Source organism: Leuciscus leuciscus (assembly GCF_965113295.1).
Source record: "Leuciscus leuciscus genome assembly, chromosome: 2".
In the NCBI taxonomy this organism is placed as follows: domain Eukaryota; kingdom Metazoa; phylum Chordata; class Actinopteri; order Cypriniformes; family Leuciscidae; genus Leuciscus; species Leuciscus leuciscus.
In genome coordinates, this window is record NC_138726.1 from 42,156,469 (window position 1) to 42,176,735 (window position 20,267).

At 39.5% G+C, this 20,267-nt stretch overlaps 5 protein-coding genes across 6 annotated transcripts; 1 reads left to right on the top strand and 4 right to left on the bottom strand.

Annotated features, from left to right (window-relative positions):
- Positions 1-8: 8 nt before the first annotated feature.
- Positions 9-6,172, bottom strand: slc38a8b (solute carrier family 38 member 8b). 2 transcript variants are annotated; one of them, XM_082150299.1, is made up of 10 exons: positions 6,052-6,172; positions 4,211-4,409; positions 3,926-4,082; positions 2,217-2,321; positions 2,065-2,122; positions 1,832-1,946; positions 1,551-1,698; positions 1,251-1,450; positions 723-774; positions 9-545 (listed from the first exon to the last, which is right to left on the bottom strand). In XM_082150299.1, exons 1-10 carry the CDS (start codon positions 6,082-6,084, stop codon positions 443-445), a joined length of 1,170 nt encoding a protein of 389 aa, XP_082006425.1. In that variant the 5' UTR covers positions 6,085-6,172; the 3' UTR covers positions 9-442. The 2 variants fall into 2 exon arrangements, with proteins under 2 accessions (XP_082006425.1, XP_082006424.1); XM_082150298.1 differs by lacking the exon at positions 6,052-6,172 and adding an exon at positions 5,068-6,012.
- On the top strand, positions 6,120-7,381 carry exosc6 (exosome component 6). Its single transcript, XM_082150363.1, has one exon. It carries the CDS (start codon positions 6,220-6,222, stop codon positions 7,030-7,032), a length of 813 nt encoding a protein of 270 aa, XP_082006489.1. The 5' UTR covers positions 6,120-6,219; the 3' UTR covers positions 7,033-7,381.
- tmppe (transmembrane protein with metallophosphoesterase domain) lies at positions 7,169-10,170 on the bottom strand. Its single transcript, XM_082150288.1, has 5 exons — positions 9,039-10,170; positions 8,547-8,657; positions 8,283-8,448; positions 8,041-8,180; positions 7,169-7,921 (listed from the first exon to the last, which is right to left on the bottom strand). The coding sequence occupies exons 1-5, from the start codon at positions 9,805-9,807 to the stop codon at positions 7,731-7,733; spliced, it is 1,377 nt and encodes a 458-aa protein (XP_082006414.1). The 5' UTR covers positions 9,808-10,170; the 3' UTR covers positions 7,169-7,730.
- A 1,476-nt stretch (positions 10,171-11,646) lies between these two features.
- On the bottom strand, positions 11,647-12,227 carry mtbl (metallothionein-B-like). Its single transcript, XM_082150524.1, has 3 exons — positions 12,085-12,227; positions 11,906-11,971; positions 11,647-11,812 (listed from the first exon to the last, which is right to left on the bottom strand). Exons 1-3 carry the CDS (start codon positions 12,107-12,109, stop codon positions 11,709-11,711), a joined length of 195 nt encoding a protein of 64 aa, XP_082006650.1. The 5' UTR covers positions 12,110-12,227; the 3' UTR covers positions 11,647-11,708.
- Positions 12,228-12,635: 408 nt separating this feature from the next.
- Positions 12,636-18,498, bottom strand: gnao1b (guanine nucleotide binding protein (G protein), alpha activating activity polypeptide O, b). The gene is made up of 8 exons (XM_082162293.1): positions 17,572-18,498; positions 17,408-17,450; positions 16,250-16,391; positions 15,589-15,749; positions 15,326-15,454; positions 14,555-14,684; positions 14,079-14,232; positions 12,636-13,989 (listed from the first exon to the last, which is right to left on the bottom strand). Exons 1-8 carry the CDS (start codon positions 17,687-17,689, stop codon positions 13,802-13,804), a joined length of 1,065 nt encoding a protein of 354 aa, XP_082018419.1. The 5' UTR covers positions 17,690-18,498; the 3' UTR covers positions 12,636-13,801.
- Positions 18,499-20,267: the final 1,769 nt, after the last annotated feature.

Here is a 20,267-nt window from a genome sequence, read left to right on the forward strand (position 1 = left end):
ATTTCAAATGTGTTTTTATCTTCATAGTTTATTCAATTTCACTCACATTTAGACAAAATGTTAATTCACTTTAATAAGTTATTACAAATATAAAGAATTACTGTGTTGAACATTAGCATTCATACTGTCCATTATTATCCAAATAGTTTACAGTCATTCCATATAATGCATTTGAAAAAACAAAAATATTATTCTTGTCCAAACCTACACAAAATAATAAATACAGCATATAAGCAAAAATCCTCATATGCATGGTCTTAGCCACAAAAAAATAAAAAAAATAAAACTGAGCAGTAACAGTACTGTGGAGACATTTTCTTCTAAAAGTACATAGTTGCCACTCATCCTCAGTTTGAAGTATCATAATGTTTATCATCCATCAATCAAATGTATAGACATTTTTCTGAGGTAATGATATTGCAAATTATGATGATGAAGAAGATTAAAACTTGTGCATCAACTCCATAACAGCTATAGTTGTGCTCTGGCCAAAGATAAAAGCTCCAGTAATGACAGTCACCACACCCCAACCTGTCAAGAAGATTCTGAAAGAAACAAACAAAATGATAGAGGGAAAGTGTGTATTAAAAAGAGAAAGTGATTCAAATCAATGCTTAGAAGTGCCATCAATATATGATGAAAAATAATATAGTCATCAATTCAATTTTCCTGGCTGTTTCCTCTGGTTTCTTTACACATAAGACAACATAGATGTTACGCACCTCATCCTGAGATTTATAGGTTCTGTCTGCATGGCAAAAATGAGGCACAGTCCTGCAAAAAGTCAGCTTGGTCAATGCCATTTCATGGTCTATTTGTGACTTCGATTTCAAATAAATTATTTAAATTCACTGAATAATCTGTGGTTTCCTTTAAAATATTCAATAACCTCAATATTATTGACATTGATCATAATAAAGATATGTTTCTTGAGCTACAAATCAATGTATCAGAATGATTTCTGAAGGATCATGTGACACTGAAGACTGGAGTAATGATGCTGAAAATTCAGCTTTGCCATCACAGGAGTAAATTACATTTTAAAATAGGCTACATTTAAATAGAAAGGTTGTTTTAAATTGTAATAATATTTCACAATATAACCAACCCCAAACTTTTGAATGGTAGCGTATGTGTGCATGATTGTGAGTTTTTTGGTATATCTTCCCAACCCCAAACTTTTGAATGGTAGAGTATGTGTGCATGCTTGTGAGTTGGTGAGATTGTAATTGTTCCATTGAGTGTCTCACCAGGAAAGATAAATATAAAGAAGGCACTAATTCCCCCGATTACGCTGATGACCTCACTCATGTCTGGTACACAGATGGCGATGAGAAGAGTCACAGTGATCCAGAGAAGTGTTAGTATCAGACGGCACCGACTCTCAAACACAGACGTCATTATGGCCCGTCTTTCCCAAAAGCGCAATATTTGTGTTAGAATCACTGACCTGTGAACAAGACATTGACACATGAGTGTGTATACACTGTGTGTGTGTGTGTGTGTGTGTGTGCAGTGAGCTATGCACATTTATTTGTAGTTTACAGTACCTTCCCAAAAGCAAAATTATAGGATAGATGGTGATGATCGAAATCCCAAACAGCAGCCTAGCAATAATCATCACTACATCATTTCCAGGATATGACATCAGGATATCTGAGGCTACTTCCCGTCCAAATGTAAGAAAACCAAACACACCTGCCATATTGCAACCAAGTGTCAGACTTTCAGTTTAATACAAAAACTCACTGGAAAATATTTATTATAATAATACAGGTAACTAATGCTCTACAAATATGTGCATATCATAGAGTATAGTGATTTGACTCACCTGTGAGAGTATAAATAAGCAGGCAGAAAATCATAGATGTGACTGAGATGAAAACCCAATGTGTAATATTTTTGTTTTCCATGCTGCTGTAGATTGCAATACAAGCTTCATGACACTGTAATATAAATAATGATTACAGTGTGTGAGCTTTGAGCAGTCGTAATGGTCAAAAGTACAAGAGAGAAAGTTGCAAATAGTGCACCAGTGATGTAAAGAAATAAATAGAATCTGACCTGGAAACCAAAACAGATGGTAGGAACCACACTGAACATGGAGGCCAATGAGTTCAATCTGTTACAAACACAAGAACCAAAATAAACCACTGATATGAACAATGTATGCATGCACACAACTTAACGGCAAACATGTATATATAACTACTCACCCTTGACTGTGCACTGGTGTGAGGTCTGCTGTCTTCTCATCTTTTAAATAATACTTTGCAATTACAGCTACACTCAGGTATGTAGCAGCCAGAGTTCCCATTACACTGGCAATTAAACATAAAGAAACGTTAAGAGATCAGAGATCAGAGATAATGATAGATACAGCAGCTCAGAAGTGGAAGAGCAAAGGAACTATGCAGTCCTTCTAACTCAGACCTGTGTTTGCTGATGGTATTATACCCACTAAACATTGGACGTCGGATAGACGTGCAGATCATGTCTATATTGGGTCCGTCGGTCCATGACCAATTCTGGACATCTATTCGACGTCCAAACTAGGTCCACTATTTGGACGTCCAACCATGACCCAACTTGGACGTCATATAGACGTTCAACATTGGACCTTTGAACTGGGTAATTTTTTTCGACGTCCAAACTAGGTCCACTATTTGGACGTCCAACCATGACCCAACTTGGACGTCATATAGACGTTCAACATTGGACCTTTGAACTGGGTAATTTTTTTCGACGTCCAAACTAGGTCCACTATTTGGACGTCCAACCATGACCCAACTTGGACGTCATATAGACGTTCAACATTGGACCTTTGAACTGGGTAATTTTTTTCGACGTCCAAACTAGGTCCACTATTTGGACGTCCAACCATGACCCAACTTGGACGTCATATTGACGTTCAACATTGGACCTTTGAACTGGGTAATTTTTTTCGACGTCCAAACTAGGTCCACTATTTGGACGTCCAACCATGACCCAACTTGGACGTCATATTGACGTTCAACATTGGACCTTTGAACTGGGTGATTTTTTTCGACGTCCAAACTAGGTCCACTATTTGGACGTCCAACCATGACCCAACTTGGACGTCATATTTACGTTCAACATTGGACCTGAACTGGGTAATTTTTTGGACGTCTATGACAGGTGCAGGAAATTTACATGATTATTATAATTTTTTTTAATTTACAAATGAAGAGCTCTTTTCCAAAACGCGAGTTTGTCGTGTCATTTTGCTGTGTAATGAACCTATTCACTGCTCCATCCACGTTTCCAAATCGCTATAGTTAAAATGTAATATATTTTTAAAATATTTAAAATATTATATTTTAAATATTTTAAATGTACTGCAAGATGCTCGTGATCCAAGCGCCGAACCTATTTTTAGCCTAAACGCGATAATCATAAATTATATCACTCTCTCTAGCTCAAACAGTAGGGCGTTGGCACGTGGAGCAGATGATCACGAGTTCGAGTCCCAGGTAAAGCAAGGTGTGTGTGTGTGTGTGTGTGTGTGTGTGTGTGTGTGTGTGTGTGTGTGTGTGTGTGTGTGTGTGTGTGTGTGTGTGTGTGTGTGTGTGTGTGTGTGTGTGTGTGTGTGTGTGTGAGAAGCCGATGTTTTGTTTGAGAGCACTGAGCGCGATTTATTGTAAACAAACTTTTGTGGATGGACGTCGAAAAATGACGTGCGGAAGACGTCGAAAAATGACGTGCGAAAGACGTCGAAAAATGACGTGCGGAAGACGTCGAAAAAAGACGTCGCCTGGCGTTACAAAACAACCCCTTCAATGGACCAAATTTGGACGTCCAAAAATTACATGAAAATGACGTCACTACGACGTCACATTGCGCAGTGGGTATGGTATAAAAATATTTAGGGAGTCACAGATTTATGTGTCAGCTTTCAACGCACCTGGTGTATTTCTGGATGCCGATCTCTTTGGGAATAGAGAGTGGAAGGACTATAATGAAGCACATGAGAAAGAGTGCAAAACGGTGATCTGTGTACCAATGATATGGCATCTCTCCTTCTGTGTTTCCCGTCACTGTCTCATACAGAGACAGACACACTGAAACACACAAACAAGGGGAAAAATATCTCTCTGTTTCATTGTCGTGTGTATATACACATTTGTCTGTTACAGTTCCTCACACTGAAACATAATGACTCATATTGAACCACACACATACAACTTACATTTATCCAGCTGATCCTGCACAACAACCAAAAAGGCCACAGAGATCATGAAGAGGTTGAAAACAAAGCAGATCTCGCACAGATGGCCGATCCTCTGTCCGCACACCTCTCGCACCACATCGTGATACGTGTTCTGCCGACTGATTGATGAGGCATAGCCAAGAATGACCAACCCACTTATCAGAAATACCAGAGACACCTGAGAAAGGGAGAAAGATGTTAAATTGCTTTAAACCCCACAATCTACACATTCTTTTTCAGCTGTATCCACATTAGCACTTCCGTGTAAGGCTTTACGTGGGTTCTTTCTTTGCTAAAGGGTTGCATGAACATTAAAGACCGTTATTTTTTCTCTAAAATACCTACCGCCTTCCATTTCATTAGTGGCACATTGTGAATAACAGCATCACATTCTCACTGTAATGTGAAAGATACAGACAGAATATAACAGAATATAAACTATGCATTTGAACATCTCAAAAGATGATTGACTGAAAAATGACACAGATGCTTGTAGCCTACAGAATTCTCAATACAAGAAACCATAATATAGGGCAAGTTATCAGTGCCTTAAGAATATGTAATATATGCTTTAATATTTGTAATCTTTATATTAAATCTTAATCTAAAATTAAGATGAAAAAATAAAAATATCAATTCTACTTTGCTCTCTGCTGGACAAAACTATGACAAACCAGTCTTAGCTTGTTTGCTGGTCTTAGCTGGTTGTTGGTCTTAGCTGGTCACTCAAGTTGGTTTAGCTGACAAGGTTTTTTGTTTGTTTTTAGGATCATACCTGTGCTATTGCCCTAAAGTAGCCTAACTGAGTCTTATTTGTCGGAATGTTAACAACGCACCATCTCCACACTGATGGCTGTGCTCACGCCGCCGGCCTTTTCAAAAGCCCATGGAAAGTTAAGGAGTCCCGCGCCGAGGGCAGATTTAAGCATGATGAAAATGGCTCCAAATGAGCCCAGCCGCGGGACGTCCGAACCCCGTGCAGGTTTGGATAGCAGACTGATGCTGCGAATACTCTCCCGGGCCAGTTCCTCCATTCTCAGTATGTAAAGACAAAAACAATGCAAGAAGATTCTCTCTGTAATAATGGAGCGTTATGAGTCCAATGCATCCGCACTTGTCTGCGGTTAAACCGCTATTTAGGCTATAGCGAGTGAGGCTGTCCCAAGTAAGACCCCCTTAAAAAATGTCATCCCAAGGTGAGAAATATTGTAAAGCCTTGCTAGCGTTTGAAACGGTGGGTTCCGAGTCTAAATGATGTCTCCTCTACAGATGCATGTTAAGAGGAATGTGCTTCTGATTTCACACAGGAGTGACTACAGCAACTGCCTTATCAGATGAGAGCTGCTTTTAGTCTAGAACAGCAGGAATTCACGTCAGGACGGTGTTATTTTCTAACGTGAAACACTTCGGCTAAATTCAATTAGTGCTCGTCTTGCGACCCTGTTCGAACCCTTTGAGCAAATATTCATTTGCAGCGCTCACTTGAGGCGCGTGTCTCTTTAAATGGACATATCAGAGTTTGTTTGTGTGACTGTCTGAGACTTTTTCGCGTTATTTAGCCTACATTTCTTTCTTTTTGAAAGAAATTAAATAACACTTATTCACTGCATACTATAATTCGGATTTAAAAAATCTACAAATATGAAGCTATCAATAGAAATTGATGTGGCGCTCCACAAAGCAAATGTAAACTATTTAAACAAATCAAAGAAATAGAACTTCACAAACAAACTCAGTGTTGTTACATAATGTGTGTGAGGCGGTTTTTGAAAATGTGAATTATGTGCAACAAAATATAACTTTGAAATGAAACAACCCACACTGCCACATCTCGAAATCCCGCTGTGCGTCATGTCACGCCTATGCGACAGATGGCGGTATGGCAAAACCAGCAGTGTCCTGTCCCATACATTTGATTCATAGAACAAGAACTGAACGGTTTCGCTCCTGAAAAGTTGTGTTTCAATAAACACGTGGGTTTATTGAAAATGCCGTTTGACACAAGACGTATCCGTGGACCGGAGGAGTCGCAGTCCCCGCTGCTTTTTCTTTCCCCAGACAAAGTTCCCGAGGCCAGCAGTAGACAGGGCGTCCGAGGGAATGGAGACGTGCGGCCAGTGTTTGCGCGCTGCGGGCTGGTCAGCCAGGCGAAGGGCTCTGCGTACCTCGAGGCTGGAAACACCAAGATCATATGCTCAGTGTACGGACCGAGAGAAATTGAACGTAAGGACGAAACAGACATGAAAACCGGTCGCCTTATTTGCGACTTCAGGCTCGCGCCGTTTTCCTGTTTGAAACGGGGTGCCTGGATCCAAGGCAGCGAGGAACGAGATCTGTCCGCGACTCTGCTCGAGAGTTTGCAGCCAGGAGTTTGCCTCCACAGATACCCACGCTCGCAGATTGAGGTTAATGTCATCGTTCTGGAGAATGACGGCTCGATTCTTGCACATGCAGTGACCTGCGCCTCCATGGCTCTGGCGGATGGCGGTATTGAAATGTATGATGTGGTGTTGGGTTGTTCGCTGCGACAGAATGGAAACACGTGCCTCGTTGACCCATCACATTCAGAGGAGTGTGGGAGCTGGCAGGAGGGATACGGGGAGAATCGGGGATGTGTCACCGTTGCCCTGCTTCCCAATCTGAATCAAGTTTCTGGTCTGAATGCGGACGGGGAGATGCGGGAAGACACACTGACTGATGCTGTGAGAACCTGCCTGGACGGCTGTCACAAACTCTATCCTGTGGTACAGCAAGCGCTGACGAGGGCTGTGAAGAGGAAAGCTCCTCCACCTGAGAAATAGACTTGTTTGCCAGGATCTTAAAGTTTTTGTTTTGTTTTGAGGAAAATAAAATTGTAAAAGTGAATATATTGTTTGTGCATGCATTGCTTCTCAATTTCTACACTTACCAATTAAATACAGTATCTTCAGTTGCAAATATATTTAATTATCTTTTATTTTTTCACTGCACAAGTGTTGATGGTTTTCTATTCAGTAAGTACATTTGCAAATATATAAAAACATGTTTGTAATATGAAGGCTTTTTTACTGGATAAAAGAAGTAGAAAAGATAAATTCTGAGGCTGATGCTTTGCTGTATGTGTGAAATGGTCTGTAATTAAAAGGGAGAAACCGTACAAATACATACAAAGTAATAAAAAAAACTGGCACTTTGGAACGTGAATATTCTCATAATAAAGTGCTTGAATTTCTAGCATGTTTTGGCAAACAATTACAATACCACACCCATTAAAAAAAAAGATGACAAACAACTAAAACCTCTTGCTAAGTATGTCATTTGAATAATAAATAAGATTGTGCTCAAGCAAATCAGCGCCAACTTGAACAGACTGACTGGTATATGTGACTGATGCATCACAGAATTATACATACATTGCTATGCAATGCATGTTTAATTGTGTGACAGCATGCAGGGTGATGAGGTAATGAATATGTATGGATGAGAATGTGTGTTTGATCCCTGCACTGTGCGAGTGCTCTCAAGCACGTTTCAGTATAATGTTTGTGATTTCTGAACGGCTTGCAATTCTCATTGGAATGCCATAATAACCGGTTCCAGAGGTCACGTAGACCATGGTGTGTTCAGAGACACGGTAGAGTCCACAGAAAAATGGATTCATCAGGAATGCCAGGATGGTGAGGGGGAACAGCTGACCAGCGTGTGTGTGACCTACACAAACGCAAAATTGCATTTTATTGGTCAGTAGAGGACATAAGCAGTATGCTCCTAAATTTTCACTTAAAAAAAGCATCTGTAAGACCAAAATATTTTAGCTGATATTTACATACCTGAGAGTACCAGGCTGATGTCTGGCCGTTGCTGGAGGGCTTGTTTGGCAGCATGAGGCTGATGTGCAAGAAGAATAATAGGGCTCTCTGCACTGCAGCCACTAAGAGCTTTCTCGACATCCATGCCATGGCCTGGGTATCTTTAACCAAAACGACACTACTGACATGAGCCCAGTGCAAAGCACATGCACCAGATTTGCATACATTCAAATGAGCCTGAGATGATATCACTGTGGACTAACCGTAACATGCGGGCCTCGAGGTCATCAATGCCGGCAAGGCAAATCCAGTCTTGAGTCCGTTCTGGGCGGAACACTTTCACATTGCTGTTGTGAAGAGACTCAATCCCCATAGAGCGCAAGAGCTCAAACCAGCCTTCAACATCAGCAGTGTAGTAGTCATGATTGCCTGAAAGTCACAAAAATGCATGCGAAAATGTGCACAAAAACATTTATTTACATATAAATGATAATTTCCCTTTATGTCATACAGCCACAAGGACTGACCTGTAGCAAAATAGGAGCCCAGTCGAGCCCTCATCTGTCCCAGTGGTTCTGCAGCGCTCCTTAATCGAGTCACCTGAGAGTCAGTCAGATCACCGACAATCACCACTACATCTACAGCAACAAAGAGTACAATTAAATGTCAGGTACATGTTAAAGGGATAATCCACCCAAAAATGAAAAATTCTGTCATCATTTGCTCACCCTCATTCCGATTTCTAATCTGCCTTCTGTTGAACATGAAGATATTTAGAAGAATGCTGGTAACCATACAGTTTTGGTTCCCATTTACTTTCATTGTATGGACCAATAAACCAAAAATAAAAAAACAATGCAAGTCAATAGGAACAAAAACTGTTTACCAACGTTCTTCAAAATATCTTCGTTTGTTTCACAGAAGAATGAAAATCATATGTGGTTGGAATAACATGAGAGTGAGTAACTGATGATATATTTTTTTCTTACAAACACTAATCTGATACAAGATGTAATTACCAGGGTTCAGCTCATTCACCATAGTCACAATGCGCTGCAGTTTGGAGCGGCCTATTGTAGGTCCCAGATGTATGTCGGACAGAAGCACCAACTTGAGCCCGTTCAAAGACTCGGGCAGCTTCTCTACTGGGATCTCCACCTCAATTACTCGTGGAGGTTGGGCTGCATTTACCAACCCATACACTGCCAGTATTGCTGTTACTATCAATGCCAATACTGTCTGGCTGGCTGATGCGCTCGCGACCGCATCCTCTTCACCTCGCCTGCGGGAGAGAAGCCTGCGAAGGCGGTTTAGGCAGCCAAAAACAAACAGGAAGAACAGCAGGATGACATAAATCCCCAAACAGGAAAAACTCAAAATTGAAAACCAGTGTGGCTCAGTATCCACGAGGAAAAACATGCATAGGTAGCTCCCGTGCACGAGAGTGAGAAAGAGCAGGACAAGAAGACGCCAACATCTCTGCGGGACAGAAGGAGCACTTCTGGTTCCGCACAGCCGCCTCCCCACGCGTTTCCAGATGTAGAGCGAGCCGAGGAGCAGCAGGGAGTTGATGAAGAGGAGAAACTGAACACGAAACAGCGAAGCGCGCGTGCCTATGTCAACCCGCTCCGAGATTAATGTTCTGGACATGAGCATTGAGAAAAAAACAACCCCCGATGCGATTCCGATTTTCCCCTCTGCGGAGAGGCGTCCAAATCCGAACATACTGACCGGCATGTGCTCGGTCACTGACCCTGGCTGGGACAGTCTATTACAAATAGGGTGCATTCATTCTTGGCACGCTACAACGAATAATAATGATAAAAGAGTTCGTCATACCTTTCAATTCACGGCCCATTCAAGTAAAAATAACCGTTATTATCTTAACTGGGACACTGGAGAACAAAAACTACGTTACTTCCGCAGACAAAGACGTGCGATGGCCGCTATGATGACAACATGAAAAATACTGTTGTGGTTTCCGACTTGAAATGTCATACAGACATTTGCTACACACTCAAACTACAAAAGCGTGTATAACATAATTCGCGATCTAGTAAACAAATGAAATATAAACACGTCAGTCATTTGACAGCAGCTCTTCAAGCTCTTCTGCGTGACAAGTGTGTGCGGTAATATCATTGGCTCGTCACATTACAGAGGTGTGGCTAATGTGACGCTCTTAATCCTGATTGGAAACGAACTGTTATTAACTGACAACATACGAGTAATAGTCCAGTCATTTTATGAAAAAAGGTTGAACAAATTGCAACAGAAGCAAACTCAACTGATTTTGTATCCTCAATGTGTCCTGAGCAAGGGGGAAAAAAAAGCCCCGAAGAATCCCATTAGGGGAAAGTTTCGAAAAAGACCCAAATATAGCCTATTCATATGCCTATTCATTTTTTCTCTCTCTTAATTTTAACCTTGAGATATCACAATGAAAATTACTGAGTTGATTACTTACATCAAGACAAACAAAAAATGTATTACAATTTTTTTTTATTGTTTTTTAACATGGACAAACGGAGCATAATCTAATTAAGTATGTGCTAATTTGCATAAATACCACAACAGATCTAAACATAGATCCCACAATCTAAATATGGGTCTGTCTAAAGTCTGTGGGACTGTTTCTGTGGGAAGAACAGGAGACAAGGGTAAGGAGAATGCAGAAGACAAAAGGTAGTAAAATAAAAAGTGAACCCCCAGAAACAGTCCCATGGACCAAGTCCCAAACCCCATCTCTGCAATAATAATGAATAAAGGCTGGTTTAAAGTACTTCTTCCTGCCTCTATGTATTAATGCTCATGGGTAGCCTAAACGGGTTCCATTCAGACCTTAACATTAAGTATTTTACTGTTTTGTTCAAGGTTGACCCCCATTTTGGCTTAAAATGACTGGACTATAATGAAGGTCTGTTAGTTCTTAAATGTTTTACATTAAAACACCATTTCCTGTCCCAGTTTATGCGTTTGTTCAGCATCTTACGTTATCACCCAAGAATGTTTTTTTATTTTTTATTGTACCTTTATCTCCAACTGTCACTCTACTTACTATTCACTATTACAAGTTCCAGTATTCTTTTTTCATCATTATTTTATTGACATTTTGAAGCTAGTTATTTTTAAGGTCAGAAAACTCATGATTTCGATAATGTGATACAACAAAACATCCTCATTTGGATTTATTATTAAATTAATTTTAAATAATTGATAATGAATAAATATCTAAAGTTCATGTTCATGAAAAAAAAATATCAAGTTGTATTTTTACTTTTGTCTTGTCACACAGTGTCAAATAGAAAATGTACACATACAAAACTGCATTTACATTTTAGGAATGGGGACCCTCACAAGGGGATCATCATTTTTGGAGGCCCTTGACATCAAAATGAACCCCCTTGGTCTAGGTTACTAACGTAGAAAGCACACACCTTATATGCATTCAAATGTTGGTAAGCAGCATAACACCATGCAAGAGAAAGGAACTGTGAGATTTTTTCTAATTCGTTTTCTAAGGATTGCATCTTGTGTATTTAGTGTTCATGAGTGCATCCTGTGTGGATAAGAAACAACTCAAAATACATCATTTTAGCTCATAAATAATCATAACAAATTCATGAGTACACGATAGAATTGCTTTTATTGTTAGAGGAGCACAGTGTCACAGCGCATTTCACAGCCTTTCATTTGCAACAGCTTGTGTCGCATGATTTCTCCTTGTCCTTGCGCGCGCTCTCGCAGCCCTTCGTGCCCTTATTACTGCATTCAGATGGACAAGTTCCGCAACCTACCGGGTCCAAAAGGGCAAAATTGATTTAATTCTGCAGAACTCTGGGTGAAGTGATGTTTAATTATCCAAAGCGTTAGTTATTCGACTCACTTTTCTTGCTATGTGCGCACGCGCAGTTGGTGCATTTGCAGTTTTGCCCGCAGTTACAAGATCCATCTACAACAGACAGAGGCTTACATTTCCAGAAGATGCATGCGCGCCACCGCATTTCTTGCTATAATTACTTAGATTAAATACAGTACATATTTATATTTGGATTATGTACTTACTTTTAGAACAGTCACACGGGTCCATTTTCCCACCTTAATTTCAACGAACGTATGATGCTTTCTTGGAAAAATCTGTCTGGAAATGGAATCGCTCGTTCGTGCGTCACTATCACGTGTGAACGTCATATGAAGAGTGTGAGCGCGCTGATGGATGAACTTGGGTCTCATTATGTAGTCATGTGGGCATTAAACAAATATTAAAAGAAAGCCAGGCATCCCAGCAAACAATTTTGGTTACCAGAATGTTTTGGGAACGTTCGTTTTTGGTTAAAATAAACCTCCCGGTAATGTTCTGGGAAGCTTGGTTTTGGTTACAAAAAGAGCCTAAAAAATGTCCCCAGGACGTTCTTATTTGGTTCCCAAAAGTAACTAAATGGGACCCATATTGTGAACTTTAGGGGAGCGTTCTGTATTTGCTGAGATATTATAATATTCTTCTCTTTCACACTGATGTTATTTGATCTATTTATGTTACTACTGTACTGTAATTATAATTATTGATAACTGCAGGTTAAAATACACTAACCACGTCAAGGGAGGGACAAACAAATCAATGCACAGCCAGTAATTGGTGCTAAAGTGTTTTCTTTTTTAATGTAAACATTTCATTGGTCGGTCAGAAGACTAAACCCAGCAGTACAGTGCAGTATTACCCCAAGGGAGTAAAGGAGAACATTCAGTGCACCAAACAAAAAAAAAAATCATCCACAGCGGAGAAAAACGGGAAAAGAAATCTGGGTTAAGTAACAGGTCATGGTTGAATAAAGAGTGTGCATGCATCACACACGCATCTGTACACACTCTCACACGTTATTACGTCATCAGTTGAAGAGAGATAAAAAGAAGCGATAGCTCATTCGTTCAGTAATTCAGTTATATATGAGTCTGAATTACAGTCTTAATATTTACGCTGTTCTCCATCTAAAGTCTGCAAGCTAGTTCGTTTGTATTCGTAGCCCGACATTGATAGGGTGCACAAAGTGTGGGGCGATACAAAATATGTAAATACATGCGCTTATAATTATATAAATAAATAAACTACAGAATAATTTATACAGAAATGAACAGATTTTGAACTATTTGTGCTCATGTTGAGTGAGAATGTTGTCAACATCACACTTTGTAAGAGGCTTCATTCGCTGAAAGGCATTTTATGTCACAGCCTGAAGCCAGTGAGCAGAGACCCAATAAGGGGCGATGCCAGGTCTCAAACAACTTTGGCTTAAGAGCTGCCCCTGGACAACAATCAGTTTCTGAAATGACATTCGGCTCTGCTAAATGATTCACCTTATATCTTGCTCTCAGTCACAGACATTTCTGGATCTTAAGAAAAGCCTACAAGAGCCACAGATCCTTTCAGGGTTTAGTTTAGGATCATGTCAGCACTTGGAAGTCTCTTACACAGCAGACAACCTTTGTGTGTTATCACCTGACAAACACTCTCACTCGTTGTGACTGACACTCACACACATGCACTCATGCTTAAAGCATCTATGCCCGGCCGAACACTCATTTTACACTATACATGCACACCCATACGTTATTTACTCCAGCAATGGACTGACAAACTACAAAAGAAAATAAGGGATACATATTCTTAACAAAAGACAAAAATTGACAGAGTGAAATGAAATAAGGGAGTGCCTTGGCCAATGTCACAGGGGTGTCAGTTCAGTCACTTGTTACCATTTCGAAGGGCAACAAGTGGAGTCGGAGCTCAGTAGAGGCCACAGCCACGCAGGTTATTGGCGATGATGATGTCAGTAACAGCATCAAAGACCACTTGGATGTTTCCTGTGTCTGTAGCGCAGGTTAGATGACAGTAGATCTCTTTATTAGGAGAGCGATTCTTGCTTTCAAACTGACCTTGTACATACGTAGCCGCGGCTTCGAATGTATTTGGGCCTGTCGGAAAGATAAAGACATGATGAGAGTTTTCGAGCCTTTTTCATATCTGTACATTTCTTGTATAGATTTGTGCATGGTTGTTGTACCTGTGTATTCTGGGAAGCAGATATTCAGGGGAGATTTTACAATCTTTATTGCAAAAAGGTCCTTCTTATTGAGGAAAAGGATGATGGACGTGTCAACAAAGAACTTATTGTTACATATAGAGTCAAAGAGCATAAGAGACTCATGCATACGGTTCTGCAGAGAAGAGAGAGAAGACACTGAATCAAACATATATGCATTTTTGGAACTGAATAATTGGCATAAATAAATCAATCAATGCAATTTATATTAAAAATATATATTTTTATAAAACATACAGTATATATGGTCGGTAAAAGTAGTAGGATTCCTCTGTAATTTGGTGATTCAAATCAATTTTAGGTTGACCGTCAAGGGATTGTTTTAGAGAACCTAAACTTATTGCTTAAAGTTAATTTACCATTAAATGTCATAATGTGAATATGCAAGCTGTCTAAATATGCAAGCTGTCTAAAACAATCTGAGTGTAGTAGTTCACCGTGGTCTCGTCTTCATGGAGCATTTGGTCGTAACCACTCAGTGCCACACAGAAGATAATGGCTGTCACATCCTCAAAGCAGTGAATCCATTTTTTCCTCTCTGATCTCTGTCCCCCCACATCAAACAGCCTGGGGACGGAACATCACACACTTTCAGGACACATGTGAAGCCATGTACACGCATGTGTGCACACACACAAAACACTATCAAATCAAGTCCAAACTCATAATGCATGTTAAGAAACAAAATAGGTCGACCAAAGATTTGTCCCAAAGTCCCATCTAAAAGAGAATGAAAAGAAATCTTAATTTTCCAATTCCTTATGTTACTTTCACAAATAGACTTTGAGGACAATTATAAAGACTTAACATCTGAGTGCTATTTTTTATTCAACAAAATATTCCCAGTATTTATTTTTATAATTAAAATGTAAAAATAAATAAATAAATGAGTCAAGTCAGATTTGTATAGCACTTTTTTACAATAAACTGTTTCAATGCAGCTTTGCAGAAACTCATATTAACAGGTTTATGATGTCTTATAATTTACACTAAGCAGTTTTAGGGCTGGGTGATATGACAATATATATATGTACTGATGAACCAGCTGAGGTTCAGCTCTATATATTTACTAATATTATGCAGATATGCGTTTGATAAGGTGCTATAACATGCTTTTTAGGAGGTGCAGAAAAATCTTAAAATCTTATTTTTAAATTCACAATAAATAATACATGTAATTCACAAGAAATGCATAACTTAATAGATACCTAAAGTTAAGGTTCTTGAAGGAAAAATTTGTCTCAACGATGCCAGTAGTTTTGACTCTGGTTCGGAGAATATCCTGTTCAGTGGGGAGGTAATCTGGAGAGCCAATGCGCTGCAAACTGTCTAGGTAACTGAAACACAGAGCGTCCATGTGCATTCTTAAATAACGTATTATGATATATAGGGTGTTGAAAATTACACCTGACAGTGACATGCTCATTGCACCATGTCATTGCATTTGTGTGTGTATAACAGAGGGACTCACTATTGGGCGGAGTCATTAAGCTGATACTCTCGAGAACGGCCAAAGCAAGCTTGAGTTCCAGCATCAGTCCAAAGATGTATCATGGCAGCCAGCAGTTCTGTTGAGTATGGCTCTGTGTCTTCCATTCGACTGACCACATCAAATACCATCTTAGCATCTGCCTATAATCATATGCAAAAGGTTAAAAACATCCTGTTTAATGCATATAAGTGTGTAGAGGGACACCTACTAAATGTGCACTACTTTGGCAAGCACATTGATTTTTTCTAATTTCATGCACTAGGTGTCACTGTAACTCAGTGCATCATGTAAGAAGGAGGGTTTGGGTAATACAAGGTGAGGTCAATCACCAGGAAAATCTAATGCAAACATTAAAGAACACTGCAAATCAAAACAAGCGTGCACAGGTACATTAACAGTAGGTACATTAACTGTTGTGTTCTGTTTTCCTGTATTGTTGTATCAATACAATTATATTATTAAGAATAAAGAGGTTTGAACAACTTTGGCTTTGAAAATGTTTGAGGATCAAACAATAAAACATTTATTGCATCTGAATATTTACGGTAATCTTCTTCTATCACACCACTTGCGCTCCATTATCTCTGTGTCGTTCTAAAGTCAGTTCACAAGAGTGTGTGCTGCATGCGTGTATACATACATTTCTGTCTTTGTTTGCATACTCTATACCAAGAGTTTCCATAGCTTTCAAGATGGCGGCGAGACTCTGAAGGGTGTTGCTATAGACCACAGGTTTAAACTGCTTTACATCATCTCCGGAGAACCCATCTTCATGGATAATCCTGACGCAAACACACAACAGAGAAAAGCCATTATAGACACACACGCACCATACAAACACGACAGGTCAACAGAACTGACACAATACTGCGCATATATCTGTATGACTGGGATATGTGGTGGCAAAATTAGTATGATTAGAGATTATGCAATAATCTGTTTTGCGCTTCTACAGGTTGCGTAGCACAAGTTGTTGGTCACTTTAATATTTTAAACCACAAGTTAAACTGTAACTATGCAATAACTGCATAACTGTAATAAAGAAGTTAAAATGTAACTAGTGTATTTATAACCTCAAAATATATTGAAGCTCTGAGAATTAGTTGTGTGTGCTTAGAAATAAAAACTGTGCAATGATGCTGGTGCATGACATCTGTAAAATGGTATTTTATTTAACTAGGTATTTAATAAAACAATGCATTTGGTGAAAAATGCAATGATTGTATAAGTAATGATTGTATATTTATGTGCATCTGTAGTTATGAAAATGTAAGGTTAGGTGGCATAGTCCCGGTAAATCCGTTTAATGGGCGGATAACGCTAAACGAGACTGCAGGGATCAAGCACTAAAAGCAACCCATTAAGATTAATACAGAGAAAGATTCTAATGCCTCACACACACAAACTCTCTCTCTCTCTCTCCCTCTCTCTCTCAAGCACACACAGAGGGCAAAATGAACACAAGGCCCTAATGCATAACATGGAATAACACACAAAAACCGGTCCCAGATAAAATGCAACGACAAAAACGTGAAACATTAAGGATCTTTGGAGCCCAGGACGGCAAAAACAACGACAAGGCACACGCGCACTCTCAAGCTTCACTGCACACATGAGACTAACACTCACTCACTCACTCCCTCACTCACAGCGTTGTCTCTTGGGGGGGTAAGCTTGTGTTTCAGCACTACCACACAATGAACAGCGCGAGACAAACAGATACCAACCCTTAACCGCCCAAAAAAAAGGCCCAAAATCACAGAGTATGTAAAAAAAACAAAACAAAAAACGCACTTACTTCATCTGTTTGACGATGGTGCTCTTCCCCGACTCCCCTCCGCCTGCGGAGACACAGGCTGTGTCAGTGCTGTCACACACACACACACACACACACACACTTACCTGCAGCATCCTTATTCAATGCACTCATTGCAAATCGGCCACTGAAACCTCACGACTTACCCAGCAGCAGTAATTTGACTTCTCTGGCTGCGCTTAATCCGTCTTCCTTCAGGTTTTTCTCGATCGCTCTGCTCCGGTCCAGAGCCGCGCGCTCCTCGGCACTTAACGTACATCCCATTGCAAGACCGGGAGTCGGGACGCGCGAGAGCTGAATCCTAAATATCCGTCTCTGTCCCACACTCTCTCCTTTCTCGCTTGCTCAGTCTGCCGAATGTTGCTAAAGCATCCAAGCCGAATTGAGGTCAGGAACAGGCTCACACTCCGGCCTCTTGGTTGGGAGGAGGTCGTCCTGCTCGCGCTCCGGATCGAGGGTGTCTATTGGGCGGCGGCAGTGACAGCCTGCACGAGCTCGTCTCATCCTGTAGTTCCCTCCTAATGCGCGAGGGGCAAACCCCTCTCATCGCGCTGACGTCACAGGACGAGCAGGGCTCGGCCACATCTGTTTTGTGGCAGTCGAAATAAAAAGCACTGAGCTTGCATGCATGATATATTTGTAGACATATTGGATATTTCCCACGTTTTTGCACATTCATTTTACTCATCTTTTTATGTTTTGTGGTATTACAGCAGCCAGGAAGGCCTATTTATGTATTGTGCATTGTGCAGAGCCTTCCTCCACAGCGTGGCTGTTTCAGTATGGTAATATGGGTGCCATGTTTGGATGTTTCTAATATTTTGTATTTTATTAAAAATAAAAATCTCGAAATCAATTTTTTTTTACACATATTTCAATAGCTTTGTTGTCTATAATTTCATGAAGTGTTTCTTATATTAGGGGCTTAATTTATTCAATAATTTATTTAATACAATTAGTATTACTTTTAATTTAAAATAGTTAATAAAACAATCATGTTCTTTTCCCAGTCTATTAAGATTGGGAAAAGGTCCAGTCCTTTAATCTGACTGGCTTTGAGCTGGGTTTCTGGGTTGCTTGTCCACTCACTTTTAGTCTGTGCATCACTTGGACTCTGAAAAATGCAAAAACTAAATGCAGTTTACATTCGTTCTAAACTTTCTTCATTTAGCAGAATTAATCGAACAAATTGGGTAATTTTTTCAAATTGGGTAATTCAAAAATGTCTATATCACAAAAAAACTATTCGTGCAGAACTGCATTATCTTCAAGATTCCTGTGATCTTCTCTAATGCCTCACCCGTTTGATCAGTCATTCAATAACTCTTATTTGTGCAGTGATGCATTTAATTACATTCACATTTGGAAGATGCTTTAAACAACTTAAAGTGCATTCAAGATAAACATTTTAAAAGTATACATTTTCCCTAGGATCCAAACCCATAACCTTGGTATTGCATGGGTTCTACCAGTTTTATTTATATAAAAGCATCCACAACAATGGAACACAGATATTCAAATATATAATAAAAATGTTCATCCCCAACCCAATCCTCCCCACACACTCATAGTCTTACAGCTCTAAAAGATTCCTGTGGATTTCTCTAATACCTAACCCCTGGTATATGAGCCAGATGTTCTGATGTTGGATTTCAACACATAATAATACTTTAAGAGTTTGTGGTTCAGCAACTGTTATATGGGCAAAATGCATTGAAAGATGAGATCACTCAGAGTGAGTTTTTAATATCTACTAGTAGTGCAAATCTCTGGAAATCTTAGGATATCCTCTCTCATGACTTTAAAATAAATGCATGCACATACATAATCATTTCACACTTAGAAACTGTATTATGTGGGTTTGTTTGGGGAGACTGTCACTATTTGCACTGAAGAACATAAAATGCATTTTAATATTCAGAAAATTTATTTGGAAAATTCACATAACAGAAAAATGCATAGACCTCTAGGTAAAGATGAATATCTGACTGTTTCTTTGAAATGTGCCCATGGGGAGGGGAGAATGGAATACATAACTTTAGTTTTGATTTCATGCCAAGCCCAGACCTAACTGCAAAGGACTGTTCACTTTCTGAACACACCAGTGACACACACACAGGTCACTCTGATGGATTACTTTACTAAGATGAGAGCAATATTGAGCCACATAGCCTGCTTAACATGCTTTTATCTTTATTACCAGGGTGGAGACAAAATCACAGACCCTCCTCCATAAGCTGTAACGTCACAAGTATGTTGAAATATCATTGCATAATCATATGTGAGTATCGTTTATATTTTGAGTGAAATAAACTAAGCAAATCTCTACATTTTTGCAAAATGAAATCCTAAATAAAACAGTTAACAAAACGCGACCAGGCATGTAACAACGGAACAGCTGAGTAACATTTTCTCTGGTATTTAATCACCAGGTTTTTCGTAAATGAAAATGTTAGATTTCACTCTAGAAAACGACTAGGAGCTTCTAAATCCCCATAACTAAAATGAATATGATCTCTTAACCATGTAATACTTTAATGGCAGGTCTGCATAATGCTTTAATGGAGAAAGGCCTCATCCATTTCATTAATCTGAACGCCCTCAATAGATACCATTAAGCTAAAATTAATTTCTAAGAATAATGGCATCTCATATCGTATTAGAACACAATCAGATCCAGATGTTGACTTTTTTCATTTTTGCCCAACTGATTATTTGACTAAGGACACAACTTCATTACACCTACACCTTTTTCTTCAGGATAAAAAAAAAAACGAACAAAAAAACAACAACCGGAAATCCTCAATCTTATCAGCAAAATACTAAGTAGTAACACCCTATT